At 38.1% G+C, this 22,827-nt stretch overlaps 1 protein-coding gene across 1 annotated transcript in view; it reads left to right on the forward strand.

The window, feature by feature from the left end:
* Positions 1 to 22,827, forward strand: part of crhr2 (corticotropin releasing hormone receptor 2) — a 41,173-nt gene that overhangs the window by 4,895 nt on the left and 13,451 nt on the right. Inside the window, exons 3-8 of the mRNA XM_085389147.1 lie at positions 12,469 to 12,554; positions 13,483 to 13,589; positions 16,234 to 16,351; positions 16,451 to 16,604; positions 22,027 to 22,087; positions 22,187 to 22,259. Of these exons, the coding sequence (XP_085245273.1) occupies positions 12,469 to 12,554; positions 13,483 to 13,589; positions 16,234 to 16,351; positions 16,451 to 16,604; positions 22,027 to 22,087; positions 22,187 to 22,259 (599 nt within the window). The remainder of the gene's footprint in view (positions 1 to 12,468; positions 12,555 to 13,482; positions 13,590 to 16,233; positions 16,352 to 16,450; positions 16,605 to 22,026; positions 22,088 to 22,186; positions 22,260 to 22,827) is intronic.

Genomic DNA, 22,827 nt, shown 5'->3' on the forward strand with positions numbered 1-22,827 from the left:
ACTGGTATTAGCACAGTTTTTTTTTGTAGATGTTCCCTATTAAAAATTGTTTAAGAGCCTATGGTGGCAGACGGACCCATGAGCACAAGTCTTAAAATGTAGAGCAGATTCTCAGGAGGACTGGTTGTGTGACGAGGAATGTGTAAAAGAAATCCTGCCTTATTTGTCAAAAGCTTACTCACTGCACAGCATGACCAAATGACTCGCTGAAGTTTAATGACAGTTCAAATGGCTATAATGGCTGTTTTGCATCTTCTTGTCTGTGAGCTGTCATGTCCCCACTCAGAGGAGAATTAATATGAAACTCATTTTCCTTCCTCCTAAAGCTCTGAGAAGAAATTGGAGAAAATTACATGTAGACAGTCAACGCTCATTGTTGCATTCACTTGTTTAGGTGTTCCCAAATCACAAAATGTCTTATTGTGACACTTATCTTACTGATGCAATCTACCTCATGTGCATTTTCTAATGCCGAGAAACATGCACATGCGTCTGCCACAACTTGTGCTATTTTTTCTTTGCTCAATCTGATGATGGCACCACAGGTCTCTGCAAAATACCTCTCCTACTGCGAATTCTAGCCCTTTGAAACCTTTGATCCCCTTCTCCACGGTGAGACTGAGTAAGAGGTTCAATCAGCAAATTCAGGACAGTATGTGTTGCAAACATTTCACTAGCCATTGCACACCAAGACCCAGAGGGGGTCCAATCAGCACCAGCCTTCGCTGGCTGCACTCACCACAGATGACACACTAAAGTACCGGAGACATTTTGAAGCTACCAAATAACACAAATATCTGCAAAGCATGTCATGATTATTTATTATGGTTTATTTTCTTTTCATTCCTACTTCTGTGTTCACTCGTAAATCCAAGTCCTCCTTCCAAACATTTTCATTTTATCATTTCAGACCAAATGACACATTTACATCCATATGGCCTGAAAACTGCATTCGTTTTAGTGTTGCACTTGTGTCTCGATAGATGCCTCAAATTAATTTTCCACCCTCATCCTCCCCACTCTATCTCAAAGTGGCGTTTTCACACATCCAAACTCAGACCATGGACCGCCTTTCTTGTTAAAAAAGTCTTAAAATCTCAGTACCTGTTAACAGAGGTAACAGTTTTCTCAGTTGTATACCACTGAGACTCCTGCAGTGCAGCTGCCACCCATGAAGAATTGTCAGTTAACCTTGCATCCTTCTTACTGTCTCCTCCTGGAGATGCATCTCCCTGTTGTTCATAACTGTCATCACACTCTGAATTGCGAGCCAGCTTTTGTTCGTTACTTACTATTTTGAGCCGTGCATGCGTACGTGCAAGAATAACTAGCTACTGGGGTATCAGGGATGTTCATTTTTGGATTCTTATTTTACCGTTGCTGTCCAAAGTGAGAAAATGACCATATGTCTGAAATCAAAGAGAAGAGTGCAGCACTGCTGAATACATCAAAGGAAAATCGGTCACATATCTCATATCTGGGGCTGCATTTTACAAATTTCCTCGATGTTAAATCCCCCAGGACTGAGGCGGGGATAACACATATGTGCTTAATACCATATGTTTACACCTTTGATTCATATAGGACTAAGGTTCATAAATACCTTTATCTTTTTTTTTTAAAAATTTAGCTAAAGCTTCATATTGAAGTGTGAAAATCTTTTGGCTTGACAGAATATTTTTTTCTCCCCACAAATCAAAACATGTGGTTAATTTTTTTTTTTTTTACAAGAAAACAAAAAACATAATAAAAATATTGAAACAGTAAAAAAGACATTATTCATGTGACATCATAGCTTTTTTCTATATTGACACCAATATATATAATCTTAATCTAAGCTTAATATTTCAAAATTGTAAACACTGTATTGTGGGACCAAGAGCAATAGTGTTTCCTCCAAAACATATTGGATTTTATACTAAATCAGCCTCAACATTAAAGCAAATACACCCACACGTGGTTGAAACAGCTGTTACCTGTCAGCGCTGCATGCTGGCAGCAGATCCTTCTGGTCCTATTTATGGCTGTGCAATTAATCAAATTTTTATTTGAATTACAATTTTACCTTCCGCTGATTATTAATGTGAGGTAGCCTGTGTGTAATGATGTTGAATACCTCTGATTTCAGTATTGAACAAAGCAACTGTCGTGGTTTTTGCCATAACAGTCATATAGTTTGCAGGCTTCATCATAACGGAAATTTCTGAGTAAATGCCTTGAGCTCTTTTGTTTTGTTTCTTGAGGCAGTCCTAATTAGTTTTTGCAAATTGTGGTGTGCAGTGGGAAAGCACCTTCTGTCACGGAGCGGTGTTGCAGCATTTGGTGCGGGTGCTTGGTCCGCATCAGTGTTTCGCTTGCTGATGAATGTCAACAACCAGAACATTGCACTGTTACAAGATTATAAATGGGATTTAATTCAACTGTCAGTGATTTTACTGTTGTGACTGTTCTGTGCACAGTTTTGCGTGTGGAAAACAGAGACCGAAGAGTTAAAACTCAAAGACTACAGGACCAAGACTCGATTGTGGCAACGGTCAGACTGAAAAGCCATTTTGTTATTTCACTGAGCAGCTATAAACAAGTCTTTGGTAAGGTTGTGGCCATCCTTGCATACTTTTCATTTTTGTACTGTGGGGTAATGTTCTCACTATCCTCCTCATGCCGTCTCTGTTTCCCGGAGGGACATAGTCTTAGTACGTGGGTTTTTGCTAATTTTCTCTCACCAGCTGGCTTCAGTGCAGCTGCTGAGGGTTGAAAGCTTGACAGCAAACAGGCACAAAAATTTTGCATTTGCAGTTACAGCTAATATGTCAAGAGGGCATGGAGAGAAGAAGGAAAGCTTAAGAGCCACAGCTGTAAGTAAAAGATTACCCGGTATCTCTTCCTCGGGCTCTGCTGACTTGTCTGCTTCAGTGGTCATTACTCAAGGCTTTTTAAGCTATTCAGTCGTCCTTGCTAAACAAGAGGAGACACCCTGACAACCCTACCCAATCTCTCTTTCATAGCAAATGTTCATTGTGTGGTACTTATAAGGCATGCCCAGTGAAGCTACTACTCGTGATTTTATGAAAGCTGAAAGTTGATTGTGTTTACTTACTTACTTATCGTCAAATTCTAGCACTCTAGCAAAACCTCTCTGGTCTCCACTTCTCAGATGTGAGTATTTGCTGGTTTCCTCAGTCTTCTGATGTTGAACTGATTAGTTCTGCCCTTTTCCCAGCAATAAACAGCCACAAATAATAATGCTCACCAGCCTTTGACATGTTCTCAAACAGAAGTGGTCAGATGCTTCCTTTATTTTTCTCTTCCCATAACCTTCCAAATCTGTATATTCAGTTATGAAGCTAAAAAAAACAAACAAATGGAAATCTTCACTTGAAGGAATGGTAATGGTTGTAGGCGCTCTGTCTCCCTCCTGGTGCGTGTGTGAAAATTAAACAAAATCTGTCCTCTTCTCTCATGTTGAACTGAGAAAAGTCGGTTCTTTAAACTTTAAAGTCGGACTGAAAAAATGATCCCAAGCACTGAGCACATTTGAAAAGAACATATGGTACGGGGAATAAACAAGTTAGACTTAATACTCACCACATTCAGTATGCACCGATGTGATCATTCTCATTAGCTCGTTTCTGAAATTCATTGAAGCGTCTAAAGTGAAGTAGAGTGGCAGTCATAGATTCTCTCTTCCTCCCTTCATAAGGGATTCATTCTTCAGCTTGTCAGTACTGTGTACAATCTACTTGTTCGACATGATGAACCTTACAGAAGTGCTCAGTAACCTTCAGCTGCCTGCTATTACCTACTCCGAGGTCTTTGTTTTGCTTCGCCTTAAAACTAAATGAGCTGTCGCCAAGCCAGTGAAGCAGCTGATTTGTTACAGACAGCTAATAAATAGAAAGTATTAACCTCTGATGATGATGGGCGACACTGCAATAAAACAAGCACCAAAATAAGCACTACTTTTTCTCTCATTTGTCATACATGTCAGCGGCTCCAAGCAATCTGAACTCGGGGACAATTGAAATTATTGACAAGAACTAAAGATGCCAATAATGCCTTGACAGAACAATGCAGATTTTGATTAATAAAAGAAAACAGACCATTTCTTTCACTAGCAGGACTGAGCGTTCATAGGCTGCGTACGCCTGTTATTAGGCACAATAGGGCTTAATGGTAAAAGCTAATATTAACCTGCAAATGTTCATAAATGTAAACTCAGATAACTGTATCACCAGCATCATTATTCATTGGATCTGGGTGGGGCTGAAAAAACAGAGCAAATACATGATATATTTTTTAAAGTTCTGTCTGGACTAAAGTAGGAGACTGAGCAACCTTTCCATACAAAACTTAACAAATGTTAGTTTTCTGTTTGCATATTTCTGTTTCTTCACGATGAAATATACAGTAAAGTGCAAAAGTCTTGAGCCCGCAGTACAGAAATGATGGCAAACACACTGCCAGTGCAGTAAAAGTATACCTGGATACAAAAACACAGACACACACAATGGAAATACTGTTACTCGTGGATTAGCCTACCGAGAGCCCAGATCTTAACATTGCTGAAACAGTGTGGGATCATCGTGACAGAGAACAGAACAAAAGGCAGCCAAGATCCAAAGAAGAGCTTTGAAGGAATAGTTTCTAAAGGACATTCAGACTACTTAAAGAAATTACAAGAAATCTGCCTAAGAGAGTTCAGGCTGTGCTGAAGAATACTTGAAAGTAATATTTTTTGGTATGTCCACCTGTTCATACCAAAATATTCCCTTTTGAGCCTTATACACTGTATTTCCATGACCACACACACGTTTCAATAAATCATTTCACCTCAATTCCTGCTTTTTCTGACAGAATATGAAGACATGAGTACTGTACATGCATATAGTTTTTGATTCTATTATAGGTAATGTACTAATGGAGTGAGTAATTATATATTAAAGTAATTATATACTTATTAGAACATTGCAAAAGTCATGATATACTGGAATGAGCATGTTTGAGACCAAGAGTTTCCTTTAAATTCCTTTAAATATCCTTTGAATTCATATAATTTCTGGATTGAAATGAGGCCATTTGTTATAAACATGTTCTGTACAGATTGTTAGCATTTAGTGATTATTTCGTGATGTATCCAACCCACATCTATCTAAGACGCAAAGCAAATCTGCCTTTTTTGTTTTAATACAATGAGCAGTGAAGGGGTTTTATAGACTAATTTCAGTGTTCCCCCCCCAAATAATTATATAAACTGTATAAATTGTAAATGAGACTTTATGGCCTATATAGAATAATCAGATAACGTTGTTAGATTTTTATGACAAATCATTGCCCAAACGTTGGCTTTTTACTAAAGGAAGTCGAACTTTAAGAAACTCAAATTTGATTTTTGCAAGTGAACTTTTAAAGAAAGACGTTCCTGCTCTGTGTATTCATCATGGATGTAGAGTAAAGACATCAAAGCCAAAGCTTTTAGAGTAGCCCCATATGTCTTTTGTTGATTAGCTCAGTGGGGCTTGTGTGGTTAGGTGGCCCATGAGGCTGCTCCACGTCCCGGTCTTTCTGAGAGTTTTCTCTCTGTAAACCTAGTGAAGCGTTTCTGCAGCCACATCTCCAGCTGTTGTCAGCTGTAGGAGGAAGAGCATGACACTAAGGCTTAAAGTCACTCTGAGAAAACACCAAGGCTACAGTGGGATTTTCGACTCAGACAGATTCCCTGCGCTAAATTTAAACATCCATGTGTTAATGGCTTTAGTACATATTTACACAAGTTGTTTTTCTTATCCATGGTGGCTGTGTTCTCAAGATCTATGTTGCATTTAAGCTATAAGATCTGTTGTACAGTAGAAATGGATGACTAATTTTGTCAGCAGAAATATGTCAGGAACACTTCTGCACAAGCCTGTGTGCAGCACAACTGTGCATGAGCTACTGCTTCCCTTCGGCTGTTCCCTTTATAGAAGTCATGAGTGTGCGTAGATTTCACACGAGTCTGATTATAAAACAGAGATATTCACCGCAGTCTGCTAAATGGGTGTTTGATTTATAAACTTTAAAAGTTTGCATTTATTTTTCATTTTAACAGTGGCAACATCTAATTTTTTTGTTCGGTAAAAGATATGATATAATACTTGAACGCAAACACTGTTTTTTTATCAAGCTGGTGACAGGCCTTGCACTAAGGTGTTGATTACTGGTAGACATAAATGCATGTGAAAACAACAAAAAAGCTCAGTGCTTAATGGCACCAAAAGGGCCTTGTCTGCGAAGTGAGTTTAAATACTTTGTGATGTATCCTTGACTTTGATCTAACAAAGTCTGGGCTTTTAGTAATGTCGTAGAATGAATCACCCAGAGATTTATTTCAGGTAATCCAGCCTCAGAGTGTGCTGATAATGCCAGAGAGCCAGAGACTGTTTTGATTTGAAAAGGATCAGCACCTCTGACAAAATGTATAACAGAGTTAATGTGACAAGGACGAGACAGTAGATTTTTGGAAAGTTGTTTAGCTGCCATGTTGTCTTTGATCAAACTGAGGTCAACGAAGGGCTTCGGAACAGCTGCATTTTAATGCTGACATGTCAGTGTTGACGGGTTGGGCTCACTGGAGACATTTTATGATCTGAACCACCGGTGATCTGGGTCAAATATAATATTTTGGAAGCTGGAGGCAGTAAAATATTTTTTAAAATAAAAATAATTACTTTTTTTTAAGGCAGAGAATGCTTGCTTCCTGCTTTCATCAGCACAAGTCAATCACAAGTGTATTCTCTGTGTGTTTTGGGCTGACATACCATTTAGGCCAACTCCTTGTGGCAGACATGTGATCAAAAGGAAAAAAAATGCCCTTTGAAAAGGACTCATTTGCAAGAGAAAAAGGGCTAGGTCAGTCGCTGACACATAAAAAAAGCACATGTGATGCTATCCCAAAAAAGGAAACCGTCCTGACAATGTTAAACAAGCAACCTAAAAACTCATATTATAAAACAGCTGCAGACAAATAGTGTAAATACATATGAAAATAATACTATGAAGCCATTTTCGCAGTTATATAGCATCTGTTTAAAACCATGTCCTTGTAAAAGCTTACAATATTAGAGAAAGAACCCCACAGATCCAGAGATAACCTGTGTCCAAGCATTAAGATGATAAGAATTTCTGGAACCAAAAGGCAGGACAAACATACTCAGGTTGGCAGTGACTCAAAACAAGCTTTTAGTGCGAATGCTCAAGTAGCTGTATGTGGATGCGATGGCTCTTTGGAGAAAGAGCGTGCAGGCTCAGAGAGCAGAGAGGCAGACAGAGGATTGATGGCAGCGGCAGATAGTGTGTGGTGTGGCAGCCTGAGTGAGAGTGGGCAGGTGACTCTCCCGTCACTCCTCCGTTGCTGTAGATAAACTGACGAGCGGAAGCTTGGGTGGGCAGGCAGGGAATGCGTTTGTAAGTCTAACCATCGCAGAGTTCAATTGGTTCCAACCAAAAGACATACTCAGAGTACAAGGCCTTAGCATAACTACCACAGCAGCAGTCAGAAAGCTGAAACGAGCAATGACTGCAGACAAGGGCATACTGCACAAAATTGAGCGCTTGAACCACATGTGTGCACACTGATTGGAGTGGATCCAGGAGAGTGGGAGATGGAGGGCGCCGCATAAACCCTTACAAACACAGATGCAACACAGCAGAGATGGAAAATAAAACACGAGTCAAAAAGAAGAGGGGAGAAAAAAAAGGACACATGGGGGGGAAAGCAATGGCTACAAAGACAGCATGACAAATTAAGATACTGCAATATATGACTTTCAGTGAGCAAGAGCAGTAGTTGTGTTAGATAGTAAGAGCTCACACATGCTGGAGGATTAACTTTTACAGAGACATAAAATAATGATTTTTGTAATTATCAGTGCTGTTAATTGAGGTCAGCTGTGGCATAAACCGAACAAGGGTGGTGGTCTAATAAAATTGTTAAGCTCTGCGGGAATTTAACAAAAACCTCAACTAACTGAATGAAATCAGTCATGTGGTTCAGAAAGTAAGTTTCCCAATGCAACTCTAGTAAGAGTGAGTGAGTGAAACATAACTTTAACTAAGAGAAAAACACATTTTAGAGTAAAATGTGTTTATTTTACTGTAGTTTTACCACAAAGCGTAGATGCAAAGAAGCCGTTTATTCAGCAGGATTTTGAAAATCCAAAGCAACAGAATGAGTGATGTCACCCTTTTGTTCCAGTCAGAGTTTCTTTTTCAAAACGACGAGACTTACAGTACTTAATGAATTTATTAGGCCACTTGTCATAAAAATAAGGAAGCACAAATATTTTAGAAATCTCTCAAATTATTTATCAGGCAATTAACAAACTGAATTAATGTCTTTCTACCCAAACTTGAGCCGGCACACTGAATTCATCCGAGAAGTCAGAAATTAATTAATGATAATAGTGGAACACTAAGACCGTTTTTTCTGTTTAGAAATCCAAGCAAATGACTGTAATTTGTCATCTTAATCAAAGAATAATAATAGGTTTTACTATTTTTCCCCGCTTTTAAAAAAATAGGGAATTTGAAAAATCATTGATAATAGCAATGATAATAATTTAGCACTAAAAACATAATTTTGATTAAAGAGCTTGCACATACTGCTGGATTAACTGTTACATTGATAAATACCAATACAGTTCATGTAGGAATTAATTTATGGAATTTTCCCACCTAGTAATTCTAGTAAGAGTGAGTCACCACCAAGACCAGCCCGATTTTAAAAGATAAATGCAACAGAATGAGCCTTTTTATCTCACCCGAGTTCTTCTTTTTCAAAACCAAGTAAGACGTATATACACATATATGTCTTGCAGAGGCCCATAGTGGCCACAGTTTAGTATAAACATTAAACTGGGACCACCGTTTACTTAGAATCATTTATTGGACTAACTGGCTGGTAAATAATTCATTCATTTTCTTTAATTCTCTTGAGTTTATGTCCTTGCCTGTTCTCGGACGTAGATGTCTGTAATATGGCAGCTTTGCTCTAGTTCCTGCTGCTTGAATAAAATATCAAAGTGCAATGAGCTATGATATTCCCATGTTATTGTATGGCCTAGTTTATTCCATCTACCCAGCTCATGAAATCAAATTTCATATGGCTCGAAGTAAAAGCTGCTGTAACTGGCTCAGGTGCATGGCTTTAATGTGATGCGTTCACTCAGTTTTTAGATATCGTAGCCTTTCAATTTCACTATATTTTGAAACCTATCCACATAAAAAACCTCAGATTTAGTGACTATTTCTCAAAACGGCAGAAAAAAGTGGGTAATTTTTGATAACCTATAAAGAGCGGCTTGGTCTTTTGAGGAGGCGTAAAAGTCGTATCAAGTTTTTCTTTTCTTTTTTAACCCAACCACCTGGGATAAGTGGAAGTCAGAGCAATCAAACACCACAAAAAGAAAGACAGCCTTGTGCAAACACTAAGTGAAATATTCCTGTTTATTGTCGCTTCACAGTTGGTATAGCACAGCTGACAGCACAACCCACAGATAAAAGAAACAGGTCAAGTTTAGCTGAAGTGAAAAGGCACTGATTTGTTCTTTGGATTAGGTGGTTTTTTTTGCCAGATTTATCTTACAATTTCAATCAAGATCAAGCAATATTTAGTCTTTTTAATCATCTATCTGAACATTTATGCAGGAATGACCAATCCAGACTAAATTTAAGCGCTCTTTTCCTCATTTAGAGCTTCCAATTTTTCTAATCTTTGAACAGCCGTACAGTGTTTGTTTGCATGCCTCCAAGAAAGAGGACTGGCAGAGTGGCTAGCTGAAGAGGTGGGCATTGTTGGCAAAGACTATATCAGTTGGAAGTTGCACGTTTCTTCCATGTTCTTGTGCGTCTTTACCCCCAGTGGAGCGTGGTCAGTGTTAAGTCGCTTACAGCATTGTTAGCACCTCACATGGAAGCTTTTAATCCTCCTCCCAAACTCACAGAATGAGTCATTTAGAGATTTTTTTTAACTGCGTGAATGTAATACCCTGTAAGGATAATGCGAAGAAAAAAGCCTCATCATGCCCACTGCACAGATGGTTTGTCAGAAATGTGCTCTCCCTGCACCAGTGCTTTGAATTAGTCCTGCCTCAGTGGTGTAGCTCACAGGGAGAAATCCACAACCTGCTCCCCTTCCTCTGTTTCTTCACCTTCGCTGATTGATTCGCAAACACAGTAGGATACTTGGAAAGTAACTGGAAAGTACTTTGTGCTGCAGTTATAATAATAGCTTAGCTTACTTGAAGGCGTCACGTCCTATTAAAATGGATATTAAGTTAATGAGATTTTAAAATATGTGTTTTTTTTTCACACAGATTAAAAATAATGAATCAAAAGTGCCTTGAGGAATTTTGTCTGTTAATACCTTTAAGTAATACAGTCATCCTGTTAATGTCATCATACTGACTTTTAGCTTTATTCGCCTAAACTGAGACACCTGTGATTACTCTTCTTTTGTAATAAATGTGAAAAAATGTTTTTAATACCTTATTTATTTGCTGCTCAGTAGCAGCCACAGATTGAAATAAAAATAATTTGCTGTTCTATTTTTGTTAATTCAACAAGCTTAAATTTACTTCCCTGAGAACCATTGCAGTAGCTCAGTAAGACAATTTGCAAACTGCAAGTAATGAGTGAAGTGGTTATGGTGACACTACACTACACATCAAAGTCTCGGCATGTTTTTAAAATATCTTGGCGTTGTGCTTCACAGACATGTGGTGATGCAGTATTTAATCAGTATTTAATTCAAAAGAGTGTCTTTTCTACTCTGAGCACTACAAGCCACATTCACGTTGCACTCTTTTCTATGCCTTTAAAGTGGCTTTCACACCCACAGCTGGATGCCTAGGTGGAAAACTGAACCACTGACCTTATGATTGCTAGATGGACCCGAATGCAAGACGAGCACGACCACACCTGACATTTCTAATTCTGCAGTTCAGTTTAAACTGCTATAATCTTCCTTTTCTCTCTACTATTATAAAAAATACAATTCACTTGTATTTTTATTTTTATTCCTATTTATTCTATTTATCCCCTTCGTATATTTTATTTTATTTATATATGTCTCTGTATTTATATATATGTGTGCGTGTGTATATAATATTCTGTAACTCTGTAACTTCTGTCGGTGCTGTGCTTTTGGAAACTGAATTTCCCACAGGAACCCACCCGAGGGATTAATAAAGTTTTATCTTATCTTATCTTATCTTATCTTACTAAAATGATCCTTTTCAGCTATTTTATGCATGTTGCCTCCAAATGAATGCAATGTGTTGAAGTAATGCTCCTGTTAGAGATCCTTGCCGTCTTCACTGCTTGTAAAAACAACAAATTTAAAAAAAAATGCAGGTTCTCTCATTTGTTTGAATCAAACTTTAATTGCCACTATGCCTGCACAAGTCGATCCCTCTCACATGGCTGAGAACTAGGATTTTCCCTCATGAAGAGCACAAAACATTCTGCAGTCACGACGTGTCGCCATCAGTCAAGTGAAGAGCTTAAACCAAGCTCATTTTAAATCTTATTTCTCCTTGTCTTGTGTAGCTGCCACAAGCAGTTTTGTGGTCTCTGCTGTCAAAACTGTCACATTATATAACATTAAATTGAATGCAAAGGATATTACTCTGTTCCTGCCACTGCTTCAAAAATTGAGGTGGACGTTGTCCTCGCTTTTTATTTTGTTGTTGACAAGAATGTTTGAATTAAGATGGGTTAATGTGAATGTTGCAGTTTACAGTTGGGTATGATATCAGTTTTCTAAACGTTCAGAGGAATGCATTTATTCATTCAACAATGCTTATTTTCAGGACAATATCAAAACCTTGCAGGATAATAAGTTACATTAATGATTGCATGGATTTGGAAAACTGCACAAATTAGTTAAATAAAGGAATAAAATTGATTAAATGAATACTTTAATTGGCCATCATAATAATACAAAGGCAGAAACATGCTGCTGTGTTCCCCCCTGCCCTCTATACATTTCCTAGTGTTAAAGAGATAACAAGAACCCACTGAATGCACAAGGAAGAACTTCAAAATGGAAAATGCAGTTCAAAGTTGATTATGGGGAGCGGGTTTTAAGAGATATGCAAATAAACTGACAGAGTAAGAGGCTTTGCATTTCCCCCTATGAATAAAAATTTGTATTGCTAAATTGGTATTCTGGGTGAGAGTCAGACGGATAGTAGTGCTCAACTTTGAACTGAGCTCTGAAGAAATTACAAGGATGGTTTAGCTTACCTACTTGGAAAACACTTTACTGTAACAGCAAATCACTGGTTTATGCCTGCTCTTGACTTAGCTGATTGCAGTGCTTTGGAATTATGAATATGCAAGATCTGTATTTATCTTTATAGCTCAACGTGCATTTTAAAACAATATGTTTGCGAGAATGCCAAAGCTTTACCGTTTTCTCTTTTCTTGCAGGGAGCGCTTACAGGGAATGTATGGATAACGGAACATGGGCGCTGAAGAGTAATTACTCCAACTGTGAACCCATTTTGGAGGAGAAGGTAGGTGACTGCAGGCGGGAGTAAATCCTGCAGTTCTTCAGAAAAACACTCATCATCGTCAGAAAAATTGCAATCGGATGCAACAATGAAAAAGAACCAAACAGAACCGTATGTCCCTTTATGATGCGGTGCGGTTAAACCCCCCCCCCCCCCCCCCCCCACTTTAAAACATGTTCTTTTTGAGCAGTATTGTCTGTGTCTTTGTAAACAAAGCCGGAGGACAAACTGCAGGAGCGATGCACTGTATGTAGCAAGTTTTGGCCTGATTACCTCGTACTGTGGCTCCGATTCTGTGTCTTGCTCTATATTCTTAGATAATTTTAAGCCAAGACTGAAGTATGTCAATGACATTTGCTTTTTATAATCATAGTTAAATCTCAGTACAATGAAGCCTGGATTGAGTAGCAGCTGAAATGATGTAGAGACAGCCCTCTCATACAAATTATGTTCTTGTTATCATTCAAATTCAAAAATCTCGGACTAAAATTATTTAACTGCAGCCTAAGGGAAACGTATTTGCTCCACCAATGTTGGGATCATTAGGTCTCTCAATAATGTTTGCAAATGGAACAGTTTAAAAGACAAAAAACCTACTTTCATTCAAGCATAGAATACTTTGCTAACTGCTTCATTAAAGATGAATGATTATTTGCATCAGTAATGTAAAAGCTTGGCTTTGAATGCACTCTGCATGCCACTGCCTCTTGGTTCCTCTACTATTGTCACGACCTAAGCATGTAATTACTTGTGACGACCTATTAGTGCACTGAACATGTATTAACATCTAAAATTTGCAGGGAAAAGGCACTCTTGTTGTTAAACTGCATGCACTAGATAGGTTCTTCCACTGTGTTTATACATTGCTTTGTCTTTGTTTCTATTATGCAGCTGTAACAATAAAGAAGTAATTCATGGGCTGTCTTTTCAGAGAAAATATCCGATGCATTATAAAATAGCGCTGATCATCAACTACTTAGGCCATTGCATCTCTGTGGGAGCTCTTGTCGTGGCCTTCATTCTCTTCTTGTGCTTAAGGCAAGTACAAAAATAGTGCATATTTGAAACGTGTCCTGTATGCACCTCATGGAAGACAATCAGTGAAATCCACATCATACTCACACTGCTTATCATTAACTTGCTTATGTCAGATGAATAGAACTCTGCAGCTCAGCCGCGATGGAGCACTCAGGCATGGAAGGGCCTAATGTGCGTTTCCCAACACTTGTGTTTGAAGTTGTATCTCTTTTCATATCCTGGCTTCAACACACACACACACACACACACACACACACACACACACACACACACACACACACACACACACACACACACACACACACACACACACACACACACACACACACACACACGATATATCAGTTATGACAAAAGAGGGCAAACACCAGCATCCTGAGATACTTTGTGTACTGAGGTTAGATCAATATGGGCTTCTGAAAGCAAATACCGATTATTTCATGGAGACTAAAATAGTTATTGTCTTCTGAGGTTAAATCTCCCTAGACTTCACAGAGAAATCAGCAACTATTTCTCCACATATATATTTATTCTTGGCCATTTTGGGAAATGCATTTGAAGAATCACCTGCAACTATAAGTCAGTGCTAAATCTTGTACAAAGATTAACTTTCAGCAGTGTTTTAAAGCTGAAGATGTCTACATTTTAAAAAAAAGTAAAACCCTAATTTGCATGAAAGTGCCTGTTCCCTGAGTCATAACTGTGTCAAATCTGAGCACACAAACATTATACATGCATTTTTAGAGTTAGCACACTTTTAGTTTATCATGAAGTTTTATGTAGTTCGAAACTAATCTCGTAATAATTGCCTGCAAACAGGAACTGGCAACTGGAAAAAATTGATTGGCCTAAAAAAGGCTCAGTTTTCACACACTGACTGCAATTACAGAACTGCCAGAAAATTGATCAAAGGTGTAAAAGCCAATAACCGGGCAAACCATTGCAGCGGCTTCATCCCAAGTATAAACTTATTCTGTCAATATTCCAGCCTATAATGTCATCTCACTGTGAATAAACTGTCCTTTACTTTTAAACTTTTGACACTTAGACAATGATGCAGGAGAGCACAAAAGAAGCAGAAAAAAAGTGCCTTGTGAAATTTTAAGACATTCTCTAAACACATATCAGGAGGCTGTCAAGGCCTTGAGAAACAAATGCTTTATTTATTTCTCCTTACTCCAGCAGATGAAGGATCCTGTTCAGCACTATCAGTTTTGTCCTTAACCACACTGCCTCTATCTTTCCAAGTCGTTCTCCTGCATTGTGCGACAGCTTTCTAAATTTTTTCTTCATACGATCTCACTTCTTAGAATTAATGCTGCATTGTACAACTGGTTCAAAATGCTGACTTCTGACAGGTACACAGAAGCACAGTCAGAAGCACAGTCGTATTTAGCCCTGTCTTAAAACGCAACACTGGCTTCCTGAGACATACAGGTTGAATTTCAAAATATTGTGGCTCACATATAAGAGGTTGAATGGGCTCGCTCCAGGTTATCTATCAGACATTTTACAGTCCTACATCCCATGCCACTCACTAATAGGGCATATGATGTAACGATATATATCGGATGATGATATAAAAACGTCTATCGTTTCATTTGACGCTATCGTTTGTTTCGTGGTGTCGCAAAATAAACTGTTTACGGCAATATTTTTTTTTATGGTTTTGATGGTCACTGTAGTGGCTATGTTAATTTCTTAAAGTTCTCTCTTTCTCTTATATTTAATATAACCACACTGTGGACGGACAAGCGCCTGTTTTTATGCGTTGTCATTAGCAACAATGACGGTAACACCATCGCGTGTCCGCTTGTTTATGTTCCACATAAACCTTTCACAATAAAGCTCAAGATCCTGTTGAGACTTTTCAAAATAAGCTGAATCACGTGAAAGAGCAGATTATTTACTGATGAGAAGTAAAAAAGATCCACCAGGTGCTAAAAAATAAACCTTAGACTCAAACGTTAGAGCAGGCGTTTCCCCGCAGCACGCCGTGTAATAAATACTCACAAAGAAAACAGCGGCTGTTACAACTTATGCCTAAAAATGTATAGTTTCATGCATCGGTTAAAACACTCGACTCCAGGTACGCAACGCGCAGCTGGAAACACTTAAGGCAAGATGAGCTGCCCGAGATTCACAGAAAATGTTACATTTGTGTGATTTATATCGTTATCGGACGATAGAATTCTTATATTGGGATATGAGATTTTGGTCATATCGCACAGCCCTACTCACTTATGTCCGCTGATTAACGTCTTACAGTAATTGGCTTGTGCAGATCACCCTGCAGTCTTAGTCGCAGCCTTGGAATTGTCTCTGTTTCTGGATTAGATCATTTTCCTCAGTAACCCAATCCAACTGAAAACCTACATCTTCTTATTAGCTTTTCTTTTCAGCTCAAATTACTGTAGTTTTAATTTATTGTGCCATTTTCATTCATTAATTTCATTAATTTAGTAGCTTAAATAATTATATTTTATTTCTTGTTCTTAAATCATTTTGTATTGTTTCTGTGATAGCACGTTGGTTCATGTGTCGTGTGCTTAAACGGTCTAGATGCAGTAATTAAACTGACCTGACTTGAGTTTGTTTTTCAAAACATCTTAATCAGCCGTCTGCGTTTGGCTTATTGTTTTAGGAGCATACGATGTCTTCGAAACATCATCCACTGGAACTTAATCACCACCTTTATACTGAGGAATGTTATGTGGTTTTTGCTTCAGCTGATTGACCACAATATCCATGAGAGCAATGAGGTAACAGTAGTGATGTGTTATGGGGTTTGAAAGTATCACTGAGGTGTTAATTTACCAATACAAAGTCTTTAAAATCTTTTCTGAATTCTTTTTTTTCAGCCTTGGTGTCGCTTAATAACGACTATATACAACTACTTTGTGGTGACAAACTTTTTCTGGATGTTTGTTGAAGGATGCTACCTTCACACAGCCATTGTAATGACATATTCAACTGATAAGCTGAGAAAGTGGGTCTTCCTGTTTATCGGCTGGTGTAAGTATGATTGTTATCAATGCATTTGTCATGCTATATTCAGCTCAAGGCATTTTTTTATGAAACACATTTCATACTCTATGGAAAAACCATAGTGCTTTATAAACTCTATTCAAAGCATAAACAGGCTGAATATACAGACTTTAGTTTAATAAAATGGTAAAATGAAACAAAATAAGACAAAGTATTATTAGGTGACATTACCTTTACCTTAAGCCAAGCTATCATCTGTTTGGACACAATGAACATAAGCTTTCCTTTGATGAACCAATACTTTTAAATGAGTGGATTGTGTAAAATGCACCATTTCAAAGGCCTTGAATAAATCTAAAAACAGGGCACAGCAATGATATTTCTATCCACTGTGTTATTAAAATCTGTCACTGTATTTATAGAAGTTTTTTTTTTTCCATTTTACTATACTCTGATCTCTCTAAAAACTAGCTGATAAGGTTATAAGACATTTCTTTAGAAGATTAAAGTACAGCAGAAAAAAAATTGGAAAGCGGCTCGTACGAATGTCAAATATTTATTTATTTGTGTTATTGATTCTTGAAGGACATACATAATCAGGTAATCATTAAATCAGCAACCAGGGCACACATGCATTTAAACATGTAGACATGATCAAGACGGCCTGCTGAAGTTCAAACCAAGCATCAGAATGGGGAAGAAAGGTGATTTAAGCGACTTTGAACATAGCTGGGATTTTTTAATAAATCATCTTGAGAATTTACAGAGAACGATTAAAAAAACAAAAAAACAAAACAAAACAAAAAACAGTTCCCTGGGTGAAAATACCTCTTTGATATCAGAGGTCAGAGGAGAATGGAAAGACTGCTGCAAGCTAGTGGAAAGGCAGCAGTAACCACTCATTACAACCAAGAAGAGCATCTCTGAATGCACAGCTCTTCAGACCTTGCAGCCACGTCAGAAGATCAGACTTGGCGCCACTCCTGCCAGCTAAGAACAGGAAAGTGAGGCTCCAATTCACACAGGCTCACCGAAATTGTACAACAGAAGATTGGAAAAATGTTGTCTGGCCTAATGACTCTCAATATTTTCTGCAGCACTGTCAGAATGGTGGAAACAGCATGAACAGAGGTGGCAATGTGATGATAAAATACTAGTATATAAGTATACAATTTTTATGTAAATTGAAATAATCCTTAAATGTACTCAGCTTGAATCAGTTAAAGAGAACATGAGCAGAAAAAAAGAAGGAAAATGAAAAATAGCTCTGTTTTTTGTTGCCTACATTGTAGAGGGTAACTTTGCCTCTAACGAGGAACATGAGTAGCGAAGAGGTTAAAGTGGGATTCAGCAGGTGAGGGAACCCTAATATTAGTTGTGGTTCAGCGTGGGGAAAAAGAATCGCAGCTCACAATAATTTCTATTGAGAGCTCCAGTAGGTTTTCTTAATGTAGCGGCTGTGATCAGCTGATCTAAATCCACCACAGTGCAGCAAGTTAACCAGTTTATCCTGCACTAACCTGCAGAGTATTTTCATGCAACCTTTAACCTCCTAAGACCTAAACTCTTCCACGGCATGCATTTTTTTTTACCTTGTTTTTCTTTTTATGAAAAATGAGAGCCGCATATGAGGATATTCATTTAAAATTTTGATAGAACAGTAGCAGTATAATGTCCTCATAAGTGGATATCAGGCCCTTGTAGAGCAAAACTGTATTTTGGTCTAAATAACCCAAAATGTGATGTCCACATATGTGGATGCCAGGTCCTAGGAGGTTAAATAGCACAGTTAGTCTTGCTCAGTTTGTTTTGCAGCATGTTTCACAATATGAAAAAAAAAAAAACATGTCGCATTTACAGACCTGTACATACCTGATTAAAAAATTTGAAAACTTGCATATCCAATTTATCAAACACTACTGAGCAGTCCTTACCTTTAAATCTAACCTCTGTTCTTCATCTCCTGTCCCGCCTTTCTTATCTTTCTCTGAGTGACGTTAGCGCTCTTTCTTTTCTCTCCCTGTGATCAAAACGTCACTCCTTTAATACTCGCTTGTCTTCTGTAGAGCTGACTATGGCACACGTTTGGTTTTGTTGTGTGTTTGATGCTGTTATGTCAGTATGAACCAAAGGCTTTGAGGAATTCAACCTTGTTCGATCTATGCCATGAAATATTAAGGCAGTTTTAAAGGCAAAATTGGATCCAACATGGCGCTAGCAAGCTGTAACTAACAGAGTGACTGGTGAATGTGCTCAAAATTAGAAAAAGAACAGTTTGTCAAACAATACATATACTCAAAAGGAGAATTTCACTTTTCTTGCATTAATTGAAAACCAGGTTGTGACAAAACACTGTTATCAGGCGTTATTGTTTGAACTGAACATGTGCCCGAGAGTACAATCACTTCTCCAGTGAAGAGGAGGGAAACTCTTTAGTGGTTCATATCCGAGATAAGACTTTAATTTAATGAAAGAACCGGCATGCAGCGTGCTTGACTTTGAGTCCTGAATATACAGCAGATATCCCATCATGACCCTATAAATGATCTCACCTTGACTGACAAATCAAGCATATTATATGCTGTACAGAGCCAACATCATCAGGGACAGAAATACACAAAGTATTCTGCTCGCATGCTTCCCGGAAACACTGAGATTTTCTCCTTCTGTTTATGTAATGGACATAGTGTGCTCAGCAGAAAGAAAAAACCCCTCATACTTTACTTCAAACTAGGTCATGAGAAAATGAGTTAATGGAGCTTTGTGAGCACAAGATTAAAATATGAAGTCTTATCAGCAGATGTAGAGAGTAGATGACGGTGAATGACAGATGGATGATATTATTGGGAAGCTAATGTTAGCTTTGAAGATAAGATAAGATAAGATAGAACTTTATTAATCCCTCGGGTGGGTTCCTCTGGGAAATTCGACTTCCAAAAAGCACAGCAACGACCGAAGTTACAGTTACAGAATTGTTATTTATATATATATATATATATATATATATATATATATATATATATATATATACATATACATACACACACACACACACACACACACACACATATATATATATATATATATATATATATATATATATATATATATATATATAAATACAGAGACAAATATAAATAAAATATACAAAGGGGATAAATAGAATAAATAGGAATAAAAAATACAAGTGAATTGCACATTTCAAGTATTGAGTCTATTGCACTGTTGACTATTTACAAAAAGTATTGCACAAGGTATTGTACAGTGAGGTGAAGAGGCACTACAGCTTAGTTGTTCCCCCCTCCTTTGTCCTCCTGTTTCCCCTCCCTCTCCCCTCCAGAGAGGAGTTAAACAGTTTGATGGCGTGTGGGACAAAGGAGTTTTAAGTCTGTTAGTTCTTGTCTTGGGGAGAAGCAACCTGTCACTGAACAGACTCTTCTGATTGTTTATGGCCGTGTGCAGAGGATGCCTGGCATTGTCCATAATGTCCATCAGTTTCTTTAAGGTCCTCTTCTCTGCCACTGTCACCAGAGTGTCCAGCTTCATGCCGACCACAGAGCTAGCCTTCCTGATCAGTTTCTCCAGCCTGGATGAGTCCCTCTTTGCTGTGCTGCTCCCCCAGCACACCACAGCATAGAAAAGTACTCCAGCAACCACCGACTGGTAAAACATCCTCAGGAGCTTCCTGCAGATGTTAAAAGACCTCAGCCTCCTGAGGAAGTACAGTCGGCTTTGGGCTTTTTTATACAGGTGCTCTGTGTTGCATGACCAGTCCAGTTTATTGTCCACCCACAGCCCGAGGTACTTGTACTTGTTGACCACCTCCACCTCCTCCCCCTCTATCTGAACCGGCAGTGGACCTTCTCTGGACCTCCCGAAGTCCACAACCAGTTCCTTAGTCTTTGAGGTGTTGAGTTGCAGGTGGTTTGTGTGACTCCATGCGACAAAGTTCCTCACCAGACTTCTGTACTCCTCTTCCTGATCATCCCAGATACACCCCATGATGGCCGTGTCATCTGCAAACTTCTGAATATGGCATAATTCAGAGTTGTAGCAGAAGTCAGAGGTGTACAGGGTGAAGAGAAGAGGGGACAGCACAGTTCCCTGTGGTGCTCCTGTGCTGCTGACCACAGTGTCAGACGTGATGTCCTTCAGCCTGACGTACTGTGGTCTGTCGGTGAGGTAGTAGTGAAATAGAAATAAAAAAAAAGATCTCACACATATTCATCAGATTTTTAATTCTCTAATATGATTTTAATAAGAATATAATAGTAAGTACTGGCAGCTTGTCTCAAAAAGATTAGATTAGCAGAGTAGTTCCTATTTGCAGGTCCACTCATCCACTCCACCTCTATATATAAAGTATTATCCATTTAAGTCGTTAATTTCATATTAACAATCATAGAGTATGTACAATATAATATATGCTTTATTTTAAATGGGGTTATTGCAGGTGCTTTCTCATTGGGTTTCATTTGGAGAGGCTTCTAATTAATTTCATTAGGAGGTGATAGAAGTGGGGCGCATGAAATCTGTCCGCTACCACAGGTCTGATGAGCTGGGATCAAAACTGCTTTTGATGTGTGTTTTATTTAAAGTGATTTTACTGATACTTTTCAGATTTACGAACATTTCGTCCGATTTGTGGACATTTTCCTCCTGCAAAGCTGTTATATGTTACATGTAACGAAAAATTTGATGAAAAACAGTCTGAAGACAGCTAATAAAATTAGTATGCTCTGAACGGTGATTGCATTCGCGTTTGATTGATACGGTCAGTGCAGTTGCTCTTTTCTGGAGAGGTCAATGCTTTTTATAAGAAATCTCAGCCTATTCAAGCACACTTGGTCTTACTTTGTCAGGCCTGGCACCTAACACGCTGATTTGACACGTTAACGCATGGCCTTTATTCAGCAGTGACTGATTTTAGAGGTATGGTGAACTGGTCCTTTTTTGTTTTATTAAAGCAGTTAAAAAAGATTGTTTTGATTTGAACGTGCATGTTGTTTGTTTTATATGTGAAAAACCTTCTATTTACTTTGTCAAAGCATCAACATCAAAACTTTTTCCAGATATACATTACATGCTGGACTAGGGGAAGCAGTTGTGATTCATGAGTTATATGGTATGACTCTGAAGCCCCTTTTGGCAGAGATTATGCTACTGTTGCCGTTACTCTATAACCCTTGAGGGCAGTAAAAATTGGAGCATGTTCTGTTTTAACTTGATTCTTTGTAGTTGAAGCGTGTTAGTTTGTTATCCCCTCCCCCTCCCCATGGCTGTGCATGTAACAAAACAAAAACCGAAAAGCAAAGAAAAAAAAAAACAATCTTTGATTTTTGTCTTTATTATTCTGACCTTCTTTCTTCAATTCCATGAAAAAAAAAATCTGTTTACCAAATACGTTTTATTTTATTTCCACTTACACGACTCTTCCTTGTTACTCCAGGTATTCCGTGTCCTATAATTGTGGCTTGGGCCATAGGAAAGCTGTATTATGAAAATGAACAGTAAGAAATCCCCTAATAATTTGTGGCCACATAATTAGAATGTTTTCTGGATAATTTCTTTAATTAACGGTACGTTTCTTCTTCTTTTCCTGTCAACAGATGCTGGTTTGGTAAAGAACCTGGAAAATACATGGACTACATTTACCAGGGACCTGTTATTCTTGTGCTTTTGGTGAGCTACAACAAAGAAAACGGACTGTAAATTTATTGCCATTAATTTGACATTATTTGCTAATTAACATAGAAAATCTGCCCTATACTGATTTTTTTTTTTTTGCATTTCTATGCAGTGACTAGATTAGAAAGTCACAAAAGCAGTACAGTGCAAAAGTACTGAGCCCCTCACTTTTGAATATTTTGTGCAGCCATTTATTGAAATGTGCAAACATGGAACATTTTTGGTGTGACCACCTTTATTCTTCAACACAGCCTGAGCTCTCTTCGGCAAGCTTTCCAGCAATTCCTTTAAGCAGCCTTCAGGCTCGAAAAAGAACTTTTACAATACCAGCAAGCTTCAAAGGCAGCACGACCAGCTGGTCATACCAACATATTGACTTTCAAGTATTCTTCAGGACAGTCTGGACTCTCTTAGACAAGCTTTTTTTGTAATTTCTTTAAGTAGTCTTCAGAATTAGGCTTCTTTGAAGGACATCAAAAGCTTTTCTTTGGATGTTGTGTTTTGTTCTGTTCTCCATGAAGATGATCCTACACTTTTTCAACAATGTTGTGGTCTCAGCTCT

This window comes from Rhamphochromis longiceps, linkage group LG18, assembly GCF_057381845.1.
Source record: "Rhamphochromis longiceps isolate RC_006_pf linkage group LG18, R_longiceps_female_GT1.1, whole genome shotgun sequence".
Taxonomy (NCBI): domain Eukaryota; kingdom Metazoa; phylum Chordata; class Actinopteri; order Cichliformes; family Cichlidae; genus Rhamphochromis; species Rhamphochromis longiceps.